Below are 24,954 nucleotides of genomic sequence, written 5' to 3'. Positions count from 1 at the left end.
AGGCCAGGGAAGGCGGGGGGCCCAGGTCCCGGCCGAGGCAGCGAGGAAGGGCCAGGGCCGACCTCGCGCGGGACGCTGAGGTGGGCAGGCCCGCCCGGAGCCGGACGGACGGAAGAACGGACGGTCCAACGGCCCGCACTCACCATGAGCTCGATGGTCTTGTCCTCAATCACCGAGTCGGGCTCCATGGCGGCCCCGGCGGCCCCGCCTCGCTCTCCCCGCGCAGCAGCGAACAGCCCGGGCGGAGGAGGCGACAGCGGAGGCGGCAGAGGCGGAGGCGGCTATCGCACCCACTCTAGCTGCCAGCCCGCCCGGGCCGCCGGCAGCTCCGCCCTCCCCCTCGGCGAACGCAGTACGCAGAGCTAGGACTACAGCTCCCAGCAGGCGCCGCAGGCCCTGTAGAGCGTTGTGGGAACGAGAAGCCGACACCAGGCCAGTCTGTCCTGACAGCTCGAAGCTGAATTCTGAGCCGAAAGTAGCACTGGACTGTGAATGCGAGACGTGCAGACCTAAAGAATTAAGGGGTGCCTCAAGGTGGGGCCTCGGGAGCGACACGACTACATGTCCCAGAAAGCCCTGCGCTCGGGTTCTCTTTCCGGCTAGTTTTCCTGACTTCCTGGCAGCCCAAGGCTGCCCAGACCCGGACGGAAACTCGGAGGCAACTCTTCGCTTGACAGATATCCTGCGTGCGCGAGCGATTTCCGCACATGCGCGGTCGGTGTCTGCAGGGCCCAGGACGCCTAGGTGGCGGAGCAGCTGGTCAGCTATCGTCTATGGTAGAGTGAGGTGTTGGCGACAGGTGGGTTCTAGATACTTTTGGAGGGGATGGTTTTGGGGCTCAGGTGTGAGAGGGGACCAGCGAAAGAGAGAAGCTCGGGCAAAGCTCTGAGAGTATGGGCGTCCCAGGAGGGAGGGGTTTGGAAATTTAGCTGGGGAAGAGGTTTATGGTCTTTATGCACCACGTACTGGGAGGAGCTGAGAGGTGAAAGGGAGCCTGTGTATATTGAACCCCTCTTATTCATTTGTTCAGAAAATGTTTTTTAAACTTCCAGCCTCTGCCGGGTACCAGTCTAGCACTGGGAATCAGCTCTGAACCTTACAGACAAGGGCTTTCTTCTCATGGAGCTTAATTCTAGTGGGGGGCGTGGGTGGGGAAGACAGGCATTAACCACAAGAGTGATAGGTGCTAAGAAGGAACACAGCTGGAGATCTGGAGGCTTCTTCTGGTGAATTCTGCCTCCAGCTCTATGTGAACTTTGTCAGGTCTGTCAGTACCCTCTAACCAAAGACGACCAGGGGGCACACGGATAGTTGAACAAGTTGGGTTTCTGACTTGTTGCAGGAAGGGAGATCACACACCATGAAGAACTGTGGGGCATCTCAGTAGGAGTTGTCAGGTCACTTGGAAGCGGGGCTTTACTCTGGATAAGATGCTGTCAGGAAGTGGGGGTGATTCTATGATTAGGTATCTCGATAAACCTTACCTAGAAGGAAGGAATGCTAGACTGAGGCTGAAGCTCTAATTGGTAGAGAAGCAGGAGTCCGTCATTAGCCAGGATGGGGGATGTTTGGTTATTTTTTATGGTTTGGACAATGTCATGTTTTATCTGTGTTCAAATGTAATTAAGGAGCGGTCTTGCTTTTGTATTGATCTATCATGGTCACAGAATGGCTTCATCTAACGTTTATGTTCCGTGAAATTATGTTCAACAGGGGAACACGAGGCCTAGCTAAGAGGGCCAGGCTATCATCTAGTAACATTACTGCCTGTCTGATTGTATCAAGCCAGCTTCCAAATCTCTGCTTTTCTTTCTCAAGTGTTTTGCATTCTCTGCACCTGTAAAGTGAAGGGACAAGACGACCTAGAAATCTTTCCATTTCCAAGGACCAAGTTATTACAGTAATTTGTATGCATACAGGACACAGTGTAAGTTCCGTGTACGTAGAGTTTTAAGTTTTATAGTCCTTATCTGATGCTTTCCACCAGAGGAATTGAAAGAAAAGCAATAGGAAGAAAGAGCACAGAACTGGAAAGTTATTGCCACTAATTTGCTGTCTGAATTTCACCATATCCTTTTGACTGTCTGGGCTTTGAGACATTCATTAGTAAAATAAAGGGGCTGAAATAAATGACCTCTGTTTCAGTTACCTATTGCATCATAATAAACCACCTCCAAGACTTAGTAGCTTAAAATACCAGTGCTTTATTATTCTTTACAATTGTTTGGGTTAACTGGACTCAGCTGGGCCCACATAGTATAAGCTGAGGTTACTTATGGGATTACGATCAGCTGGGAGCTCATCAAAACGGGTTATCCTCGAGGGCCTCTCTCTTTACCTGGTTTCTTACCATTCAGGCTTCTGCATGGTGACTAGCTTCCAAGAGGACAAGCCCCAGTGAACAAAGGCTTATCAAGCCTTTGGTTGCACCCAACTTGCTAATGTCCCATTGGCTAAAACAAGCCATATGGCAAAGCCCAGAGTTAGTGTGGGAAGGGACTACACAAGGTTGTGAATACAGAGTCATGGTTCATTGGGGGCCACTAACGTAACAGCCTATCAAGACCTCTAAGGTGCCAGCACCTGCCACAGACCTAGCACATAGGGCTAGGGTAGGAGTCACAAGTAGAGTATGAACCCCCCGTATGTCTGTTTATCCTGCAGTCTTTTTTATTGTTTCAAAATTCAACAGTCTCACAACTTAAAATCCAAATTTCTAATTTCTCTTGAAAAGTTAGACTATCTTGCTGTACTGGATCTGCATGGCAGCGGTATGCAGGGGTTAAGTAGCAATTACCTTCTTTATATAAAGCATTTACTCTATAGATTGGCACTGTTACCACTGCTCCCTGTTGCCTTATATCTGCAAGCTTTACTCATTTAAGTTGTATGCTTAACCCCTATAGATATTTGAGTTTGCAACCCTTGGCATTGGAACTGTAATGGAGATAACTCAAGGTTTCTCTCCTTTTATTAAAACCATATCCCACCTTAAGAGGAAAAAAGTACTGATATTATTGGGTCAAATTCCAGGAGCTCAGTAAGATGAAAAAGTTATGTATATGATAGAAGTCATTCCCAAGCTGTTTAAGAGGCAAGCCGAGCCTAGGCTTATCACTTTGCTCTCTCCTCTTCTCAAACAAGAACTCAGACCCTCGGGTATTTTTATTGCTTTAGGCTTGATGCTGACTGGTAATTAGATTTGGTCATACATAAAGGCAGAAGACCTTGAGGCATATTTTCCCCCCAGTTTTTCAGATAGATCTGCACTGGGGTTTATATGACATGCTAACAGCAAACTGGTACAGGTCCACAGTCCCTTAACCAAAACCCTGAGGTCCAGATATGCTTCAGAATTCAGAATTGTTCAGACTGTACAAAGGTAGTATGATGTACATACTGTATATATAATGTAACACTCCCACTGGGGTCTAAGACAGCATTTCATAATCAAATACATTTATTTTTCTGCAGCAGAGCATATGGGTGCCTGTTATCAATTTATAGCCTCTCAGTTCCAAATCCAGCCTTCTTTTCCATGCTTTGAAATACTGGAGTGGGACCCCGTAAATATTTCTCCCCTGCCGACTGGCATGGTGCTTAACTTTGTCAGTAGAGAGCCCTAGAGGAGAACAGCCAAAGGAAGGGTCTTCTCTTCCTTGTTCCAGAATACTTTCTTTTCCTTCTTGCCTTTGTGGCACACAGTAGCAGATGGTTTGCAGAACCGTATCCCTCTCTCTACACACACACACACACACGCACACACGCACACACGCACACACGCACGCACGCACACGGCTAGAACATCCAGAGAGTGCTTCCCAGTGAGTTCAGTGGCACCTTAGCAAGCAGTTTCCCGCTTTCCAGCCCCAACCTGTAGCCCCTCAACAGCAGCATCCAATGGGCCATAATTATCCTCTCTCTAGTGAGATCTGAATCTCATCCTACCAGTGAGGGTGGGAGGGTTCTTCCAAGTTTGTTCCTTCCTTGAGTACTCTGCCTCAGCCCTAAAGGTCGTAGCTTCTCCCTATAACTGTTATTTCTGTATTCTTTAGAGTTGTCTTTACCCCCTTAGTACTTAATACCCTGTTCCTAGTTAATAATTTTTTGTATTAAATTTTCCCGAAAGAGAGTGTGGCAGATGTGAGGGTGTGTGACTTCCAAGACTAGATCGTAAGAGTTGTGGGTTCCTCCTTGCTCTTTCTCTCTTGGGTTACTCACTCTGGAGGAAGCAAGCTGCCGTGTCATGATGACACTTAAGCAGCCCTATGGGATGTCCATGTGGTAAGGAACTGAGGCCACCTGCCAACAACCAGCACTAACTTTCCAGACCTGTGAGTGAGCCATCTTGGAAGCCATCTCCTCCTGCCCCAGTTAATCTTTCGGATGACTAGCCCCATTCAAATCTTGACCTCATGAGAGACCCTGAGCCAGGACTACCCATCCAAGCCATTCTTGGACCCCTGCCCCACAGAGGCTGTGTGAGATAATAAATGTTCATTATTTTTAAGGTGCTAAATTTTGAGATAATTTGTTACGCAGCAACAGATAACTAACAGAGGTACCCCCCAAAAAAGAGCTAGTTCAAAATACTGAACTCAGTTCTCTCTTTGGGCGGGGTCGGGATCCTAGTTCCCCAACCAGGGATCGAAACTGTGCCCCCTTGGAAGCACAGAGCCTTATCCACTGGACCACCGGGGAAGTCATGAACTCAGTTCTCTTCTTTTTTTTTTAATTTTATTTATTTATTTATTTATTTTTGGCTGCGTCGGGTCTTCGTTGCTACACGTGGGCTTTCTCTAGTTTTGGTGAAAGGGGGCTACTCCTTGTTGCGGTGTGCAGGCTTCTCGTTGCAGAGCACAGGCTCTAGGTGCACGGGCTTCAGTAGTTGTGGCACACGGGCTCAGTAGTTGTGGCTCGCAAGCTCTAGAGCGCAGGCTCAGTAGTTACGGCATACAGGCTTAGTTGCTCCGCGGCATGTGGGAATCTTCCCGGACCAGGGCTCGAACCCGTGTCCTCTGCATTGGCAGGCGGATTCTTAATCACTGTGCCACCAGGGAGGTCCCTCAGTTCTCTTTTAATCAAGGCACCTAAACACTTAGTAGAGCTTTGTGTCTTTCCCTTTCTTACATATACTTTTGAAGGTAAAGGGTGACATTTTTTTTTTTTGGCTGTGTCGGTCTTAGTTGCAGCATGAGGGCTCTTCGTTGCGGCGTGTGGGTTTCTCTCTAGTTGTGGCATGCGGGTTATCTCCCTCTAGTTGTGGCGCGTAGGCTCCAGAGCATGTGGGCTCTGTAGTTTGCAGCACATGGGCGTGGCATGTGGGATCTTAGTTCCCCAACCAGGGATCAAACCCCTGTTCCCTGCATTGGAAGGCAGATTCTTTACCACTGGACCACCAGGGAAGTCCCAAGGGTGGCATTTTTAAAAGGGTATATTTTGACCTGTGCTGGGTTTTCTGAATTCAAATACATTGTAGAGAAGGATAGTGCAGTGAAATTTTGACTTAACTCATTCCCAACTAACTTAAAGAAAAGAATTCTCTTGAAGGAGAATCTTGTGAAACCAAAGGAAAGAGAATGTTGGGAAGAAGTATTGAAGGTAGCAGCTCCCTGTTTTATCCACATGGCAAGGTTCCATGCCTTATCCATCTATGTGTAGAATCTAGAAAAAAAAGATAGTTATCATGAAATACATATGAGTACATTTATTTGAACTGAAAAACAAAAGCCAGACTTTTTCTGAGAGTCTAACTTGGCTGACTGGTTTGATAGGTGGCATAACAATAATAGATGTTAGATGAGGTGAATCTTTAGTTCTATAATTTTTAGGAAAATACATTTAAAGCACATGAGGAAAAACATTTCACCAATTAATGTATTGGCAAACATGTATTAAAATTAATATTTGTATCTTCCCAATACTTTTTTTTCCTTTAACTTATCAGGTTACTTAAGACCACCAAGTGAAAGAGTAAAAAAAAGGTTGTATTAGAATAGAATGCACTGTGCCACCATGACAAATTAACTCTCTGTATATTCAGAGTTCAGTCAGAGAAGCAGAACCACTAAGGGTGTTACTAAGGGGCTTTTTTTTTTTAACAAGAAGTTGACCTCATGTAATTGTCCAAGCAATCTCTGTAAGGTTGCAATCTTTGCAGTCGATGCTGGATCTTCAAGTCCACAGGGCAGGCAGTCAGGACGAGAAGATGGATGTAAGGTGGGGGAGAGCAGGCATAAGCCGAACTGGAGTCCATGAGGACAGATGAAACCTGTGTCAGTTCTTATTGCCCCCGACCTTGGTGGTATGGATGTCCTGCAGAGGCTGGAGCCCTTTGCCAGAGAACTGGACACACACAGGCCTGCCCAGGAATTAGAGAAGCTGAAAGAGGCTTTAGGGGAAGATGGAGTGATTGCAGGCAGGGCCTTTCCTCACGCCAAGGAGGTGAGTGAGCAAGCAGATCAGTGACAACGTATATGGGCTGCAAAATGACTACAGTTTCACTTCCACCTTCCAAATCCCCGCACCAGGCTGTCTGGTGGCCCACCCTGATCAGAAACGTAGATGAACAGAATTCACGGAAATGTAGTTTAGCTTAGTCAAGTTGACATATTACTAAGTGTCCACACCCTGGAAACATAGTGACTTTATATACATGTCTTGTTCATACAAGGTCTAATGGAGTCAGCTAGCCCTCCATCTTATAGTTTTCATGGTCTCCAGTATTGCTGGGGCAGAGGGGAAGCTCACCAGCATACTCGGAAGCACATTATTCCTGCTCACTATTCATTGGTCAGTGCCTAATCACGAGGCCCTAAGAAACTGCAAGGGAGGCTGAATTTGGTGAACACAAAGGAATTTTGGTAGATGATGTGTGCTATACCAGTAAAATTCATATTCATTTAATAAATCTTGGTAAAGACTTTTTGGTATGTTTCCCAGAAATTGAGAAAGTGAATTTCTACAGTGAATATACAAAAAAATCATTTTACTAGTCAGGTGGTTTCCAAAACTTTGCTTTCAAAAAAACTGAAGGAAGATTGAATTGAATTTTAATGATAATTTAAAATAATTTTGCTAACAGACCACTATGTAATATTTTACATAATAACTTGGAAATAATCTTCAAAGTTGCATGCCATTGCTATGAGAAATGTTCATTCTTATATGAACAAGTCTTCTTAGTACTGATCATGGGCACTGGTTCCTCATTCATGTCTGAAAAAGTAAGTGCGGGGGCCAAAGGCTGAGTGGGGTTAGCCTGTGGCCACAGAGGGGACATACCTGTCTTGGGAAGGGCTCATACTTCCCAAGTTCTGAGGGGCAAAGATGCATGGTTTGTGGGGACCAGCTGTAGATACCACAAAAAGATTGTTTTGAAATAGTTGTTGACCAAGAGGGCCATCTGGAGGGTCAGGGTGGTCTCAACAGGCATGCCTTGTTGGGAGAGTACACCACAGGAAGCCTTAGATTAAGAGGAGGGGGATTTCAGGTAGCTAGCCAGAGGAGGTGGTATCTCTCATCTGAGAATAACAACCCCCAAAAGTACCCCACGAGAGCACTTTGACATGAAATACCTAGGACATACATGTACCACATTATAACTGGGCAAGTCAAGACATCTTTTCCCCTGCCTCAGCTTGGGTTCCCCAGAAGCAGAACCTGAGTCGAGGATACTGTAAAGGGCTTTAGTAAGAAGTGCTCCCAGGAGAAACCTGTTAGAGAGTGAGGAAAGCAAAAAAGGGAAGTTGTGCTCTCAGGCAGAGTTCCACAGAGAGGAGTTTGAGCTGCAGCCTGATCCTGTGTGGCGCTCCAGAATGTAAATTACTCCTCAGAGTTTGTCCTGATTTGAGGGGTGAGAGCTTGGCTTTCCTAGTCCTAGATCAGTCAGTCTGCCCCCAGGCACTTCTGACTGTGCAAAGCATCACCAGCAGGAGGACCATCCTCCAAAGGGTAGTTGGTGTGGGTCTTTAGAAAGGAAAGCACACAGAAGCCAGGAGAGGAGGTTAAAGGAATCTAGGTTTGAACACTAACACCATCTGCTACAGATCGTCCTGCAGACTGCTCAGATCTACTTGTAATATTTTACATTAAGTTCACCTCGTCCCAACTGCTTCAAGATTGGGATTGGTCACAATGTCTAGGAGAAAATTTAGAAGAAGAACGTTAGAGGGATGAGCAACAGCCCCCGCTGCTGCAGTTGTTGCCAAGGCTGTAAATAACAATTTGTCATCTTCCTCTCTCTGTGTTCTAGATTTCCTCCTTTACCCTTGACTGTGATGCTTCTGCTGTTGTAGGTGGCCTGCATTGAAGGGTGTCCCAGACCTTCGTCCCTGAGAGGTCTGAGGCCCTGGATACCCATGCCTTTATGAAGCTGGGATTGCTGTGATTGGCCATTCACCATTACACCTGGCCTGGGAGTACAAGATCTCACTGAGCTAGTACCTCTAAGGGACCATACACAGCCCACAGTTCCCACAGGAGAACTGGGCAAAGTCCTGCTCTAGCTCTTCTTTGTGATGATGTATCGCATCTACCTGGTCTTCTCTCTCTGAGTCTTCTGTTTCCATTTCTGTCTTATTTCACTTCTGCAGTCTCAGTGTATCCATATTAGTTTCCTGTGGCTATCACAACAAATGACCACACACTTGGTGGCTTAAAACAACAGAAATTTATCCTCTCACCGTTCTGGAGACCAGAAGTCTGAAATCAAGGTGTGGGCAGGACCATATTCCCTCAGAGTAAGAGTTCTTTATATTTTTTAGATATTAATTTCTTATCAAATATATAATTTTAAAATATTTTCTCCAATATTTTCACCCTGTTGATAGTATCCTTTGATGCACAAAAGTTATAAATTTTTATGTAAATATTTTTCTTTTGTTGCCCGTACTTTGGGTGTCATAGCCAAGACATTACTGCCAGATCCAGTCTCATGAAGCTTTTTCCCTGTTTCCTTCTAAGAGTTGTATAGTTTTAGCTTTAAATTTAGGTCTTTGATCTGTTTTGAGTTCATTTTTGTGTATGGTGTAAGGTAAGGGTCCAACCTCATTCTTTTGCCTTTTTTACCTCTTCCAGTTTCTGTTGGTTCCTGGTTGCTTTTCTTGTGGCAGCGTAATTCCAGTTTCTATCTCTGTCTTCACATGGCCTTCTTCTCTCTCTTTTTTTTTTTTTTTTTGGTACGCGGGCCTCTCACTGTTGTGGACTCTCCCGTTGTGGAGCACAGGCTCTGGACGCGCAGGCTCAGTGGCCACGGCTCACGGGCCCAGCCGCTCTGCGGCATGTGGGATCTTCCCGGACTGGAGCACGAACCCGTGTCCCCCGCATCGGCAGGTGGACTCCCAACCACTGCGCCACCAGGGAAGCCCTTCTTCTCTTTATCTCTGTGTCTGTATTTTGTAAGAAACCCATCATTGGCCCACCCTAATCCAAGATGATCTTAGCTTGAGATCTTTAATTGCATCTACAAAGACACGATTCCAAATAAGGTCACATTCTGAGATTCTGGGTAGGAATATTTTGGGGAGGCCACTCTTCAACCCACTACAATGTCCATTCTAATCTCCTTTGCTATAAGCAACTTTATTACCAATCCTTTTGTTCCTTTTCCTTAGAACAATCTTTAGCATCCTCTGCCACATCCCACTTAAAGCACTCCACTCAACCCAGTGAGCACCAAGTCCTGATCTATTGGCTTTTTAGCTATATCTATTCATTATTTTCTTAGTGGTTCCACGGATTGCAATATACCTCCTTAACTTTTCAATTTACTTAGAATTATTATTTTATTTTTTTTGTGGTACGCGGGCCTCTCACTGTTGTGGCCTCTCCCGCTGCGGAGCACAGGCTCCGGACGCGCTGGCTCAGCGGCCATGGCTCACGGGCCCAGCCGCTCCGCAGCATGTGGGATCCTCCCGGACCGGGGCACGAACCCGCGTCTGCTGCATCAGCAGGCAGACTTCCAACCACTGCGCCACCAGGGAAGCCCTAGAATTAATTTTTTTTTTTTTCGGTACGCGGGCCTCTCACTGTTGCGGCCCCTCCCGTTGCGGAGCACAGGCTCCGGACGCGCAGGCCCAGCGGCCATGGCTCACGGGCCCAGCCGCTCCGCGGCACGTGGGATCCTCCCGGACCAGGGCATGAACCCGTGTCCCCTGCATCGGCAGGCGGACTCTCAACCACTGCGCCACCAGGGAAGCCCTAGAATTAATATTTTAACACTTCACCTAAAATACAGAAACCTGGCAACTGTACGGATCCATTTATCCCTTCCCATCTTTTATGCCATAGATGTCATAGGTATTATGTCTACATACATTATAAACCTCACAAGGCAAAGCTATACATTTTGCTTTAAGCAGTATTATGTATTTCTTTTAAAAGTCAGAGGGAAGAAAATAGTCTTTTATGTGTTACCCAGTTATTTACCTTTTGTGATTTCTTTATTTTTTCCTGCATATCCAGTTTTCCATCTGGTGTCATTTCCTTTCAGTCTGAAGACTTCCTTTACCATTTTTTGCAGTACCTCCCTGCTGACAGTGAATTCTTTTGGTTTTTCTTTTATCTGAAAATGCCTTTATTCATAATTTCTTGAAGGATATTTTAGCTAGATTTAGAATTCTAGGTTAAGAAGTTTTTCTTTCCACCCTTAAAGATGTTGGTCTTCTATTATATTAGGTTCCTGGGGCTCCTATAGCAAATTACCACAAACTTCATGACTTAGAGCAACAGAAATTTATTCTTACACAGGTTTGAAGGCCAGAAGTTCAAAATCAAGGTGTGGGCAGTGCCACACTCCCTCCAAAGGCTCTAGAGAAGCATCCTTCTGTGCCTCTTCTAGCTTCTGGTTGTTCTAGGCATTGTTTGGCTTGTAGTTTCATAACTCCAATCTCTGCCTCCCTCTTTACATGGCCTTCTGTGTTTCTGCTCTTCTTATAAGGACACTTGTCATTGGATTTAGGTCCCACCTGGTTAATCCACAGTGATCTCATCTCAAGATCCTTAATTTTATCTGTAAAGACCCTTTTCCAAATAAGTTCACATTCGCAAGTACCCAGGGGTTAGGACTTAGACACATTTTTTTAACTGAGATATGATAACATATAAAATATATTAGTTTCAGGTTTACAACATAATAATTCAATGTTTGTATTTATCGCAGAATGATCACCACAGTAAGACTAGCTAAGCCACACATAATTACAATTTTTTTCTCATGATGAGAATTTTTAAGATCTACTCTCTTAGCAACTTTCAGATACACAATACAATTATAGTCACCATGCTGTATGTTATATCTCATGATTTATTTTATAGCTGGAAGTTTGTATCTCTTGCCCATCTTCACCCCGTTTTGCCTGTCCTTCAACCACTGCCTCTGGCAACTGCCAGTCTGTTCTCTGTATCTTGTGTTCAGTTCTTTGTAATTTTTTAGATTCCACATGATTATATGATATTTGTATTTCTCTGTCTGACTTATATCAGCATAGTGCCTTCAAGGTCCATCCATGTTGTCACAAATGGAAGGATTTTCTCATTTTTTATGGCTGAATATTTCAGTGTGTGTGTATGTGTGTATCAAAACTTTATTCATTCATTAATTGACATTTAGGTTTCTCCATGTCTTGGCTATTTTAAATAATGCTGCTATGAACATTGGGGTGCAGATGTCTTTTTGAGTTAGTGTTTTCGTTTCCTTTGGATATATTCCCAGAAGTGGAATTGCTGGATCATTGGTAGTTCAGTTTTTATTTGGGGGGGATCCTCCATACTGTTTTCCATAGTGGCTATACCAGTTTACAGTCTTGCCAGCAATACACAAGGGTTCCCATTTCTTTACATCCTCACCGGCATTTATCTCTTATCTTTTTGATGATAGCAGTTCTAACAGGTGATATCTCATTGTCGTTTTTTGCCCGTATTTAATTTTTTTTTTTTTTAGACACGCCATGTGGCTTGCAGGATCTTAGTTCCCCGATCAGGGAGTGAACCTGGCCCTCGGCAATGAAAGTGCAGAATCCTAACCACTGGACCTCCAGGGAATTCCCTCACCTTTTTTTTTTTTTTTTTTTTTTTTGGCAGTACACGGGCCTCTCACTGTTGTGGCCTTTCCCGTTGTGGAGCACAGGCTCCGGACGCACAGGCTCAGTGGCCATGGCTCACGGGCCCAGCCACTCCGTGGCATGTGGGATCTTCCTGGACTGGGGCACAAACCCGTGTCCCCTGCATCGGCAGGTGGACTCTCAACCACTGTGCCACCAGGGAAGCCCTATATGAGTTCTTTATTTTGGATATTTATCCCTTATCAGATATGTGGTTTACAAATATTTTTTCCCATTCTGTATGTTATCTTTTCATTTTGTTGATTGTTTCTTTTGCCACGCAGAAGCTTTTTTAGTTTGATGAAGTCCCACTTGTTTGGTTTTTATTTTGTTGATTGTGCTTTAGGTGTCATATCCAAAAAAATCATTGCCAAGACCCATGTCAAGGAGCTTTTTCCCTGTGTTTTCTTCTAAGAGTTTTGTGGCTTCAGGTCATACGTTAAGTCTTTAATCCATTTCAAGTTAATTGTTGTGAGTAGTATAACACAGGTATCTAGATTCATTCTTTTACATGTGAATTTTCCCAGCACCATTAATTAAAAAGACTCTCTTTCCTCCATTGACTACTCTTGGCTCCTTTATCAAATATTAGTTGACTGTGTATGGTTGGGTTTATTTCTAATTTCTCAATTCTGTTCCATTGATCTATGTGTCTGTTTTTATGCCAATATACTGTTTTGATTACTATAGCTTTATATTATAGTTTGAAATCAGACTGTGTGATGCCTTTCATTTTGTTCTTTCTCAGGACTGCTTGGCTATTTGGGGTCTTTTGTGGTTCCTTACAAATTTTTTTTTTCTACTTCTGTAAAAAATGCCATTGGAATCTTGATAGGGATCTTACAAATTTTTTTTTCTACTTCTGTAAAAAATGCCATTAGAATCTTGATAGGGATTGCATTGAATCTATAGGTGACTTTTGGTAGTATGAACATTTTAACAATATTAATCTTCCAATCAGTGAACACAGGATACCTTTCCATTTATTTGTGTCTTCTTCAACTTCTTACATCAGCATCTTGTAGTTTTCAGATTAGAGCCCTTTCATCTCCTTGGTTAAGTTAATTCCTAGCTATTGTTTTTGATGCCTCTGTAAATGGGATTGTTTTCTTTATTTTTCAGTTAACTCCTTCTTACTATGTAAAAACACTACTACTTTTGGCACATGAATTTTGTATCCTGCATCTTTACTGAATTCATTGATTGGATTTAACAGTTTTTTGGTGGAGTCTTTAGGATTTTCTATATATAAAATGTCATGTGCAAAGAGATAATTTCACTTCTTCCTTTCCGTTTCTGATACCTTTTATTTATTTTTCTTGCCACATTGCTCTGGCAGGGACTTCCAGTGCTGTGTTGAATAGGAGTGGTGAGATTAGGTACCCTTGTCTTGTTCCTGATCTTAGAGGAGAAGCTTTCACCATTGAGTGTATTAGCTGTAGGCTTATCATATATAGCCTTTACTATGTTTAGGTACATTCTTCCTGTATGTAATTTGTTAAGAGGGTTTATCATGAACAGATGTTAAATTTTGTCAAATGCTTTTTCTGTGTCTATAGAAATGTTAATATGATTTTTCTTCAATTCTATTAATGTGATGTATCACTTGAATTGATTTGTTTATGTTGAAGCATCCTTACGTCCCAAATATAAATCTCATTTGATTATGATGCATGACCCTTTTAATGTGCTGCTGAATTCGGTTTGCTAGTATTTTATTGAGAATTTTTGCATCTATATTCATCAGGAATATTGGTTTGTAGTTTCCTTCTCTGATAGTGTCCTTTTCTGGTTTTGGCCAAGGTGATGCTGGCCAAAGTTTGGGAGTGTTCCCTCTTCTTTGATTTTTTGTAAGAATTTGAGAAGGATTGGCATTAATTCTTCTTTGAATGTTTGGTAGAACTCAAGTGAAGTTATCTGGTTGTAGACTTGGTTCTTGGGAGGTTTTTGATTAGTGATTCCATCTCTGTTGGGATTTTGTGTTTCTTCATGATTCATTCTTGTTAGGTTGCATGTTTCTAGGAATTTATCCATTTCTTCTAGGTTGTACAATTTTTTGCTGTATAAATGTACTTAGTAGTCTCTAATGATCCTTTATATTTCTGTGGTGTCAGTTGTAATGTCTCCTCTTTTATTTCTGATTTTATTTATTTGAGTTCTCTCTTCTTGGTGAGTCTAACTAAAGGTTTGTCAATTTTGTCTTTGTTTTCTAAAAAAACAGCTCTTAGTTTCATTAACCTTTTCTATTGTCTTTTTAGTCTCTATTTCATTTATTTCTGCTCTAGTCTTTATTTCCTTTCTTCTGCTAACTTTGGGCTCAGTTTGCTCCTTTTCTAGTTCCTTAAGGCATAGAGTTAGGTTGTTTATTTGCGATCTTTCTTGCTTCTTAATGTAGGCATTTATAGCTTCTAAGAATTTCCCGCTTAGGACTGCTTCTGCTGCATCCCGTAAGGTTTGGTATGTTGTGTTTCCATTTTTGTTTGTCTCAAGATACTTTTAAATTTCCTCTTTAATTTCTTCTTTGATCCAGTGCTTGTTTAGGAAAGTGTTAATTTCCATGTATTCATGAATTTTGCAGTTTTTCACTTGTTATTGTTTTCTACTTTCATGCCACTGTGGTCAGAGAAGATACTTGGTATGATTTCACTCTTCTTGAATATGATAAGACTTGTTTTTTGGCCTAACATGTGGTCTGTCCTAGAAAATGTTCTGTGTATTCTGCTGTTGTATTTGTATTCTGCTGTTCTCAGATAGAATGTTCTATGTATATCTGTCAGGTCCATTTGATAGTGTTCAAATCTACTGTTTCCATATTGATTTTCTGTCTGGATGATCTATCCAATGATGGAAGTAGAGTTTGTTTTATTATTAATTTTTATTGAAGTATAGTTGCTTTATAATATTGTGTTAGTTTCTGCTGTACAGCATAGTGAATCAGCTATATGTATACCTATATCCCCGCTTTTTTGGATTTCCTTCCCATTTAGGTCTCCACAGAGCACTGACTAGAGTTCCCTGAGCTATACAGTAGGTTCTCATTAGTTATCTATTTTATACATAGTATCAATAGTGTATATATGTCAATCCCAATCTCGCAATTCATCTCACCCCTTCCTTGGTATTCATACATTTGTTTTCTATATCTGTGTCTCTATTTCTGCTTTGTAAATAAGATTGTCTATACCAGTTTTTTCAGATTCCACATATATGCGTTAATATATGATATTTGTCTTTCTCTTTCTGACTTACTTCACTATGTATGACAGTCTCTAGGTTCATCCACGTCTCTACAAGTTATGCAATTTTGTTCCTTTTTATGGCTGAGTAATACTCCATTGTATATATGTACCACATCTTCTTTATCCATTCCTTTGCTGATGGACATTTAGGTTGCTTCCGTGACCTGGCTACTGTAAATAGTGCTGCAGTGAACATTGGGGTACAAGTGTCTTTTTGAGTGATGGTTTTCTCTGGATATATGCCCAGTAATGGGATTGCTGAGTCATATGGAGTTCTATTTTTAGTTTTGTTTTTTTTTACAGGCAGATTTTTTTTTATTAGTTTCTGCTTTATAACAAAGTGAATCAGTCATACATATACATCTGTTCCCCCATGCCCTCCCTCTTGCATCTCCCTCCCTCCCACCCTCCCTATCCCACCCCTCCAGGCGGTCACAAAGCACCGAGCTGATCTCCCTGTGCTCTGCGGCTGCTTCCCACTATCTATCTACCTTACGTTTGGTAGTGTATATATGTCCATGCCTCTCTTTCACTTTGTCACAGCTTACCCTTCCCCCTCCTCATAACCTCAAGTCCATTCTCAAGTAGGTCTGTGTCTTTATTCCTGTTTTACCCCTAGGTTCTTCATGACATTTTTTTTTCTTAAATTCCATATATATGTGTTAGCATACGGTATTTGTCTTTCTCTTTCTGACTTACTTCACTCTGTATGACAGACTCTAGGTCTATCCACCTCATTACAAATAGCTCAGTTTTGTTTCTTTTTATGGCTGAGTAATATTCCATTGTATATATGTGCCACATCTTCTTTATCCATTCATCCAATGATGGACACTTAGGTTGTTTCCATCTCCGGGCTATTGTGAATAGAGCTGCAATGAACATTTTGGTACATGTCTCTTTTTGAATTATGGTTTTCTCAGGGTATATGCCCAGTAGTGGGATTGCTGGGTCATATGGTAGTTCTATTTGTAGTTTTTTAAGGAACCTCCATACTGTTCTCCATAGTGGCTGTACCAATTCACATTCCCACCAGCAGTGCAAGAGTGTTCCCTTTTCTCCACACCCTCTCCAGCATTTATTGTTTCTAGATTTCTTTTTTTTTTTTTTATCCTGTAGAAAGTGATTATTGACTTATAATTCCTAGAGTAGTGTATACAGAACATCATCATGCAATATAAATCCTTATACTTAGTTGGCTAAAAAGGTGTCTTCTTTTAATTTACATTTCTTTGTTTACTTATGAGATGGCTTTGTCTAACTTTGTTGATTTTTGTATTTCCTCTTTTGCTAATTGTTCATAATCTCTGTTCATTTTTTTTTTTTAGCAGTATTTTTTTTTAATTAGTTTCTGCTTTATAACAAAGTGAATCAGTCATACATATACATCTGTTCCCACATCCCTTCCCTCATGCATCTCCCTCCCTCCCACCCTCCCCATCCCACCCCTCCAGGCGGTCACAAAGCACCGAGCTGATCTCCCTGTGCTCTGCGGCTGCTTCCCACTATCTATCTACCTTACGTTTGGTAGTGTATATATGTCCATGCCTCTCTTTCGCTTTGTCACAGCTTACCCTTCCCCCTCCCCATATCCTCAAGTCCATTCTCAAGTAGGTCTGTGTCTTTATTCCCATTTTGCCCCTAGGTTCTTCATGACATTTTTTTTTTAATTCCGTATATATGTGTTAGCATACGGTATTTGTCTTTCTCTTTCTGACTAACTTCACTCTGTATGACAGACTCTAGGTCTATCCACCTCATTACAAATAGCTCAGTTTCGTTTCTTTTTATGGCTGAGTAATATTCCATTGTATATATGTGCCACATCTTCTTTATCCATTCATCCGATGATGGACACTTAGGTTGTTTCCAGCTCTGGGCTATTGTGAATAGAGCTGCAATGAACATTTTGGTACATGTCTCTTTTTGAATTATGGTTTTCTCAGGGTATATGCCCAGTAGTGGGATTGCTGGGTCATATGGTAGTTCTATTTGTAGTTTTTTAAGGAACCTCCATACCGTTCTCCATAGTGGCTGTACCAATTCACATTCCCACCAGCAGTGCAAGAGTGTTCCCTTTTCTCCACACCCTCTCCAGCATTTATTGTTTCTAGATTTCTTGATGATGGCCATTCTGACTGGTGTGAGATGATATCTCATTGTAGTTTTGATTTGCATTTCTCTAATGATTAATGATGTTGAGCATTCTTTCATGTGTTTGTTGGCAGTCTGTATATCTTCTTTGGAGAAATGCCTATTTAAGTCTTCTGCCCATTTTTGGATTGGGTTGTCTGTTTTTTTGCTATTGAGCTGCATGAGCTGTTTATAAATTTTGGAGATTAATCCTTTGTCAGTTGCTTCATTTGCAAATATTTTCTCCCATTCTGAGGGTTGTCTTTTGGTCTTCTTTATGGTTTCCTTTGCTGTGCAAAAGCTTTGAAGTTTCATTAGGTCCCATTTGTTTATCTTTGTTTTTATTTCCATTTCTCTAGGAGGTGGGTCCAAAAGGATCTTGCTGTGATTTATGTCATAGAGTGTTCTACCTATGTTTTCCTCTAAGAGTTTGATAGTTTCTGGCCTTACATTTAAGTCTTTAATCCATTTTGAGCTTATTTTTGTGTATGGTGCTAGGGAATGATCTAATCTCAAACTTTTACATGTCCCTGTCCAGTTTTCCCAGCACCACTTATTGAAGAGGCTGTCCTTTCTCCACTGTACATTCCTGGCTCCTTTATCAAAGATAAGTTGGCCATATGTGCGTGGGTTTATCTCTGGGCTTTCTATCCTGATCCACTGATCTATCTTTCTGTTTTTATGCCAGTACCAGACTGTCTTAATTACTGTAGCTTTGTAGTATAGTCTGAAGTCAGGGAGCCTGATTCCTCCAGCTCCGTTTTTCGTTCTCAAGATTGCTTTAGCTATTCGGGGCCTTCTGTTTTTCCAAACAAATTTTGAAATTTTTTGTTCTAGTTCTGTGAAAAATGCCATTGGTAGTTTGATAGGGATTGCATTGAATCTGTAGATTGCTTTGGGTAGTAGAGTCATTTTCACAATATTGATTCTTCCAATCCAGGAGCATGGTATATCTCTCCATCTATTTGTATCATCTTTCATTTCTTTCATCAGTGTCTTATAATTTTCTGCATACAGGTCTTTTGTCTCCTTAGGTAAGTTTATTCCTAGGTGTTTTATTCTTTTTGTTGCAGTGGTAAATGGGAGTGTTTTCTTAATTTCACTTTCAGATTTTTCATCCTTATTGTATAGGAATGCCAGAGATTTCTGTGCATTAATTTTGTATCCTTCTACTTTACCAAATTCATTGATTAGCTCTAGTAGTTTTCTGGTAGCATCTTTAGGATTCTCTATGTATAGTATCATGTTATCTGCAAACAGTGACCACTTTACTTCTTTTTTTCTGATTTGGATTCCTTTTATTTCCTTTTCTTCTCTGATTGCTGTGGCTAAAACTTCCAAAACTATGTTGAATAAGAGTGGTGAGAATGGGCAACCTTGTCTTGTTCCTGATCTTAGTGGAAATGGTTTCAATTTTTCATCATTGAGGATGATGTTGGCTGTGGGTTTGTCATATATGGCCTTTATTATGTTGAGGAAAGTTCCCTCTATGCCTACTTTCTGCAGGGTTTTTATCATAAATGGGTGTTGAATTTTGTCGAAAGCTTTCTCTGCATCTATTGAGATGATCATATGGTTTTTCTCCTTCAACTTGTTAATATGGTGTATCACGTTGATTGATTTGCGTATATTGAAGAATCTTTGCATTGCTGGGATAAACCCCACTTGATCATGGTGTATGATCCTTTTAATGTGCTGCTGGATTCTGTTTGCTAGTATTTTGTTGAGGATTTTTGCATCTATGTTCATCAGTGATATTGGCCTATAGTTTTGTTTCTTTGTGACATCTTTGTCTGGTTTTGGTATCAGGGTGATGGTGGCCTCACAGGATGAGTTTGGGAGTGTTCCTCCCTCTGCTATAGTTTGGAAGAGTTTGAGAAGGGTAGGTGTTAGCTCTTCTCTAAATGCTTGATAGAATTCGCCTGTGAAGCCATCTGGTCCTGGGCTTTTGTTTGTTGGAAGATTTTTAATCACAGTTTCAATTTCAGTGCTTGTGATTGGTCTATTCATATTTTCTATTTCTTCCTGATTCAGTCTTGGCAGGTTGTGCATTTCTAAGAATTTGTCCATTTCTTCCAGGTTGTCAATTTTATTGGCATAGAGTTGCTTGTAGTAATCTCTCATGATCTTTTGTATTTCTGCAGTGTCAGTTGTTACTTCTCCTTTTTCATTTCTATTTCTATTGATTTGAGTCTTCTCCCTTTTTTTCTTGATGAGTCTGGCTAATGGTTTATCAATTTTGTTTATCTTCTCAAAGAACCAGCTTTTAGTTTTATTGATCTTTACTATCATTTCCTTCATTTCTTTTTCATTTATTTCTGACCTGATCTTTATGATTTCTTTCCTTCTGCTAACTTTGGGGGTTTTTTGTTCTTCTCTCTCTAATTGCTTTAGGTGCAAGGTTAGGTTGTTTATTCGAGATGTTTCCTGTTTCTTAAGGTAGGATTGTATTGCTGTAGACTTCCCTCTTAGAACTGCTTTTGCTGCATCCCATATGTTTTGGGTCATCGTATCTCCATTGTCATTTGTTTCTAGGTATTATTTGATTTCCTCTTTGACTTCTTCAGTGATCACTTCGTTATTAAGTAGTGTATTGTTTAGCCTCCATGTGTTTGTATTTTTTACAGATCTTTTCCTGTAATTGATATCTAGTCTCATAGCTTTGTGGTCGGGAAAGATACTTGATACAATTTCAATTTTCTTAAATTTACCAAGGCTTGATTTGTGACCCAAGATATGATCTATCCTGGAGAATGTTCCATGAGCACTTGAGAAAAATGTGTATTCTGTTGTTTTTGGTTGGAATGTCCTATAAATATCAATTAAGTCCGTCTTGTTTAATGTATCATTTAAAGCTTGTGTTTCCTTATTTATTTTCATTTTGGATGATCTGTCCATTGGTGAAAGTGGGATGTTAAAGTCCCCTACTATGAATGTGTTACTGTCAATTTCCCCTTTTATGGCTGTTAGTATTTGCCTTATGTATTGAGGTGCTCCTATGTTGGGTGCATAAATATTTACAATTGTTATATCTTCTTCTTGGATCAATCCCTTTATCATTATGTAGTGTTCGTCTTTGTCTCTTGTAATAGTCTTTATTTTAAAGTCTATTTTGTCTGATATAAGAATTGCTACTCCAGCTTTCTTTTGATTTCCATTTGCATGGAATATCTTTTTCCATCCCCTCACTTTCAGTCTGTATGTGTCCCTAGGTCTGAAGTGGGTCTCTTGTAGACAGCATATATATATGGGTCTTGTTTTTGTATCCATTCAGCCGATCTGTGTCTTCTGGTGGGAGCATTTAATCCATTTACATTTAAGGTAGTTATCGATATGTATGTTCCTATTCCCATTTTCTTAATTGTTTTGGGTTTGTTATTGTAGGTCTTTTCCTTCTCTTGTGTTTCTTGCCTAGAGAAGTTCCTTTAGCATTTGTTGTAAAGCTGGTTTGGTGGTGCTGAACTCTCTCAGCTTTTGCTTGTCTGTAAAAGATTTAATTTCTCCATCAGATCTGAATGAGATCCTTGCTGGGTAGAGTAATCTTGGCTATAGGTTTTTCTCCTTCATCACTTTAAATATTTCCTGCCAGTCCCTTCTGGCTTGCAGAATTTCTGCTGAGAGATCAGCTGTTAACCTTATGGGGATTCCCTTGTGTGTTATTTGTTGTTTTTCCCTTGCTGCTTTTAATATGTTTTCTTTGTATTTAATTTTTGACACTTTGATTAATATGTGTCTTGGCATGTTTCTCCTTTGATTTATCCTGTATGGGACTCTCTGTGCTTCCTGGACTTGATTAACTATTTCCTTTCCCATATTAGGGAAGTTTTCAACTATAATCTCTTCAAATATTTTCTCAGTCCCTTTCTTTTTCTCTTCTTCTGGGACCCCTATAATTCGAATGTTGGTGTGTTTAATGTTGTCCCAGAGGTCTCTGAGACTGTCCTCTGTTCTTTTCATTCTTTTTTTTTTTTTTATTCTGCTCTGCAGTAGTTATTTCCACTATTTTATCTTCCAGGTCACTTATCCATTCTTCTGCCTCAGTTATTCTGCTGTTGATCACTTCTAGAGTATTTTTAATTTCATTTATTTTGTTGTTCATCATTGCTTGTTTCATCTTTAGTTCTTCTAGGTCCTTGTTAAATGTTTCTTGCATTTTCTCTATTCTATATCCAAGATTTTGGATCATCTTTACTATCATTATTCTGAATTCTTTTTCAGGTAGACTGCCTATTTCCTCTTCATTTGTTTGGTCTGGTGGGTTTTTATCTTGTTCCTTCATTTGCTGTGTGTTTTTCTGTCTTCTCATTTTGTTTATCTTACTGTGTTTGGGGTCTCCGTTTTGCAGGCTGCAGGTTCGTAGTTCCCATTGTTTTTGGTGTCTGTCCCCAGTGGCTAAAGTTGGTTCAGTGGGTTGTGTAGGCTTCCTGGTGGAGGGGACTAGTGCCTGTGTTCTGGTGGTTGAGGCTGGATCTTGTCCTTCTGGTGGGCAGGTCCACGTCTGGTGGTGTGTTTTGGGGTGTCTGTGGCCTTATTATGATTTTAGGCAGCCTCTCTGCTAATGGGTGGGGTTGTGTTCCTGTCTTGCTAGTTGCTTGGCATAGGGTGTCCAGCACTGTAGCTTGCTGGTCGTTGAGTGAAGCTGGGTGTTGGTGTTGAGATGGAGATCTCTGGGAGATTTTCGCCGTTTGATATTATGTGGAGCTGGGAGGTCTCTTGTGGGCCAGTGTCCTGAAGTTGGCTCTCCCACCTCAGAGGCACAGCAGTGACTCCTGGCTGCAGCACCAAGAGCCTTTCATCCACAGGGTTCAGAATAAAAGGGAGAAAAAGTAGAAAGAAAGAAAGAAAGAAAGAGAGAGAGAGTGAGAGGGAGGAGGGAGGGATGGAGGGAGGGATAAAATAAAGTAAGATAAAATAAAGTTATTAAAATAAAAAATAATTATGAAGAAAAATAAATTTTTTTAAAGTAAGAAAAAAACAACAGAAAAACAGACGAACAGAACCCTAGGACAAATGGTGAAAGCAAAGCTATACAGACAAAATCTCACACAGAAGCATACACATACACACTCACAAAAAGAAGAAAAGGGGGGAAAATAATATATCTTGCTCTCAAAGCCCATCTCCTCAATTTGGGATGATTCGTTGTCTATTCAGGTATTCCACCAATGCAGGGTACGTGAAGTTGATTGTGGAGATTTAATCCGCTGCTCCTGAGGCTGCTGGGAGAAATTTCCCTTTCTCTTCTTTGTTCGCCCAGCTCTCGGGGTTCAGCTTTGGATTTGGACCCGCCTCTGCGTGTAGGTCGCCGGAGGGCGTCTGTTCTTCGCTCAGACAGGATGGGGTTAAAGGAGCCGCTGATTGGGGGGCTCTGGCTCACTCAGGCCGGGGCGGGTGGGGCACCGAGTGCGGGGCGAGCCTGTGGCGGCAGAGGCCGGCGTGACGTTGCACCAGCCCGAGGCATTGCCATGTGTTCTTCTGGGAAATTTGTCCCTGGATCCCAGGACCCTGGCATTGGCGGGCTGCACAGGCTCCCGGGAGGGGAGGTGTGGATAGTGACCTGTGCTCACACCCAGGCTTCTTGGTGGTGGCAGCAGCAGCCTTAGCGTCTCATGCCCGTCTCTGGGGTCCGTGCTGTTAGCCGCGGCTCGTGCCCATCTCTGGAGCTCCTTTAAGCAGCGCTCTTAATCCGCTCTCCTCGAGCACCAGGAAACAAAGAGGGAAGATAAAGTCTCTTGCCTCTTCAGCAGGTCCAGACTTTTTCCTGGACTCCCTCCCGGCTAGCGGCTAGCCGTGGTGCACTGACCCCTTCAGACTGTGTTCACACCGCCAGTCCTCTCCCTGTGCTCTGACCGAAGTCCGAGCCTCAGCTCCCAGCCCTGCCCACCCCAGCGGGCGAGCAGACAAGCCTTTCGGGCTGGTGAGTGCCTGAGGGCACCGGTCCTCTGTGCGGGAATCTCTCCGCTTTGCCCTCCGCACCCCTGGTGCTGTGCTCTCCTCCGCGGCTCCGAAGATTCCCCCCACGGCCACCCGCAGTCTCCGCCTGCGAAGGGGCTTCCTAATGTGTGGAAATCTTCCCTCCTTCACAGCTCCCTCCCACTGGTGCAGGTCCCGTCCCTATTCTTTTGCCCTACCCAGGTACATGGGGAGTTTCTTGCCTTTTGGGGGGTCTGAGGTCTTCTGCCAGCGTTCAGTAGGTGTTCTGTAGGAGTTGCTCCACGTGTAGGTGTATTTCTGGTGTATCTGTGGGGAGGAAGGTGATCTCCGCATCTTACTCTTCCACCATCTTCCCCCTCTCCCCTGGTTATCCATTTTCAATAAAGCAGTGTGTATATGTCAATCCCAAACTCTGTAACTATCCCTCCCCCCATTCTTTTTTTTTTTTTCCTCTCTCTCTGCTCTGATTAGGTGAGTTCCACTGCCCTGTCTTCAAGTTCACTGATCCTTTCTTCTGCTTCATTTAGTCTGTTTTTGAACTCATCTATTATATTTTTCAGTTTGGTTGTCGTATTCTTCAGTTCTGTGACTTCTATTTGGTACTTTCTTATATTTTCTACCTCTTTGTTGAAATTCTTACTTTGTTCATCCATTCCTTTCCTGAAATCAGTGAGAATCTTTATGACCATTACTTTGAACTCTTTATCAGGGAAATAGCTTATCTCCACTTCCTTGAGTTTTTTTTAAAAATAAATTTGTTTATTTATTTATGGCTGTGTTGGGTCTCCATTGCTGCATGAGGGCTTTCTCTAGTTGTGGTGAGCAGGGGCTACTCTTCGTTACAGTGCACGGGCTTCTCATTGCACTGGCTTCTCTTGTTGCAGAGCACAGGCTCTAGGCACGCGGGCTTCAGTAGTTGTGGCTCGTGGGCTCTAGAGCACAGGCTCAGTAGTTGTGGTGCATGGGCTTAGTTGCTCCACAGCATGTGGGATCTTCCCGGAACAGGGCTCGATCTTCCCAGACCTTGTCCCCTGCATTGGCAGGCAGATTCTTAACCACTGTGCCACCAGGGAAGTCCCCTTTTTCTGAGGTTTTAATCTTGTTCTTTTGTTTGGAACATATTTCTCTGTATCTTCATTTTTCTACACTCGCAGTGTTGGTTTCTGTGCATTAGATAAAACAGCTACCTCTACCAGTCTTGAAGGAGTGGCCTTATGTGGCGATGAAATTTATGGTTCAACTTTGCGCTAGCTCTTGGTTGGCTCCCCAAACCTTTGTGATTGTCCAAGCAACCTACATTATTTCTAGTGTCTCCCTGTAGTCAAGGGACCTGCCAAGACCTGTCAGTGTCCCAAAGGGAAGGATCTCAGTCAGCACCTAGATTCAGGCTGATTGGAAGTCAGACCCTCAGGCAGCAGCTTTTAAAGTATGCAGGTGTATGCTATCCTTTGGGACTGTGAGTGTAAACCCCACTGACCACCAGGACCAGGTGATCTAGAAGTGTCCCTGGGCAGAAGCTGCAAAAATTAGGGTGCCAGACAAGTGTA

The 24,954-nt window shown here is 42.3% G+C and overlaps 1 protein-coding gene and 1 long non-coding RNA gene across 7 annotated transcripts in view; one reads left to right on the top strand and one right to left on the bottom strand.

Annotated features, from left to right (window-relative positions):
* The window catches only part of FBXW11 (F-box and WD repeat domain containing 11), a 132,982-nt gene extending 132,593 nt beyond the window's left edge, over positions 1-389 (bottom strand). For 2 of the 6 annotated variants that reach the window (XM_081234052.1, XM_081234053.1), the window contains exon 1: positions 144-372. Coding sequence is in view for 5 of the 6 variants with exons in the window: in XM_081234053.1 (XP_081090179.1) it covers positions 144-188 (45 nt within the window). In the remaining variant the exon portion in view is untranslated. Of the gene's footprint in view, positions 1-143 lie in introns of all 6 variants that reach the window. The other 4 variants (XM_081234050.1, XM_081234049.1, XM_081234048.1 and 1 more) reach the window with 4 other exon arrangements.
* Positions 390-734: 345 nt separating this feature from the next.
* LOC308615763 overlaps positions 735-24,954 on the top strand; it is a 48,049-nt gene continuing 23,829 nt past the window's right edge. Inside the window, exon 1 of the long non-coding RNA XR_014015631.1 lies at positions 735-799. This is a non-coding gene — a long non-coding RNA (uncharacterized lncRNA). The remainder of the gene's footprint in view (positions 800-24,954) is intronic.

This window comes from Mesoplodon bidens (assembly GCF_964165515.1).
Source record: "Mesoplodon bidens genome assembly, chromosome: 4".
Classification (NCBI taxonomy): domain Eukaryota; kingdom Metazoa; phylum Chordata; class Mammalia; order Artiodactyla; family Ziphiidae; genus Mesoplodon; species Mesoplodon bidens.
Note: the sequence above shows the minus strand (reverse complement) of the source record. Positions and strands in the feature narration are given on the sequence as shown.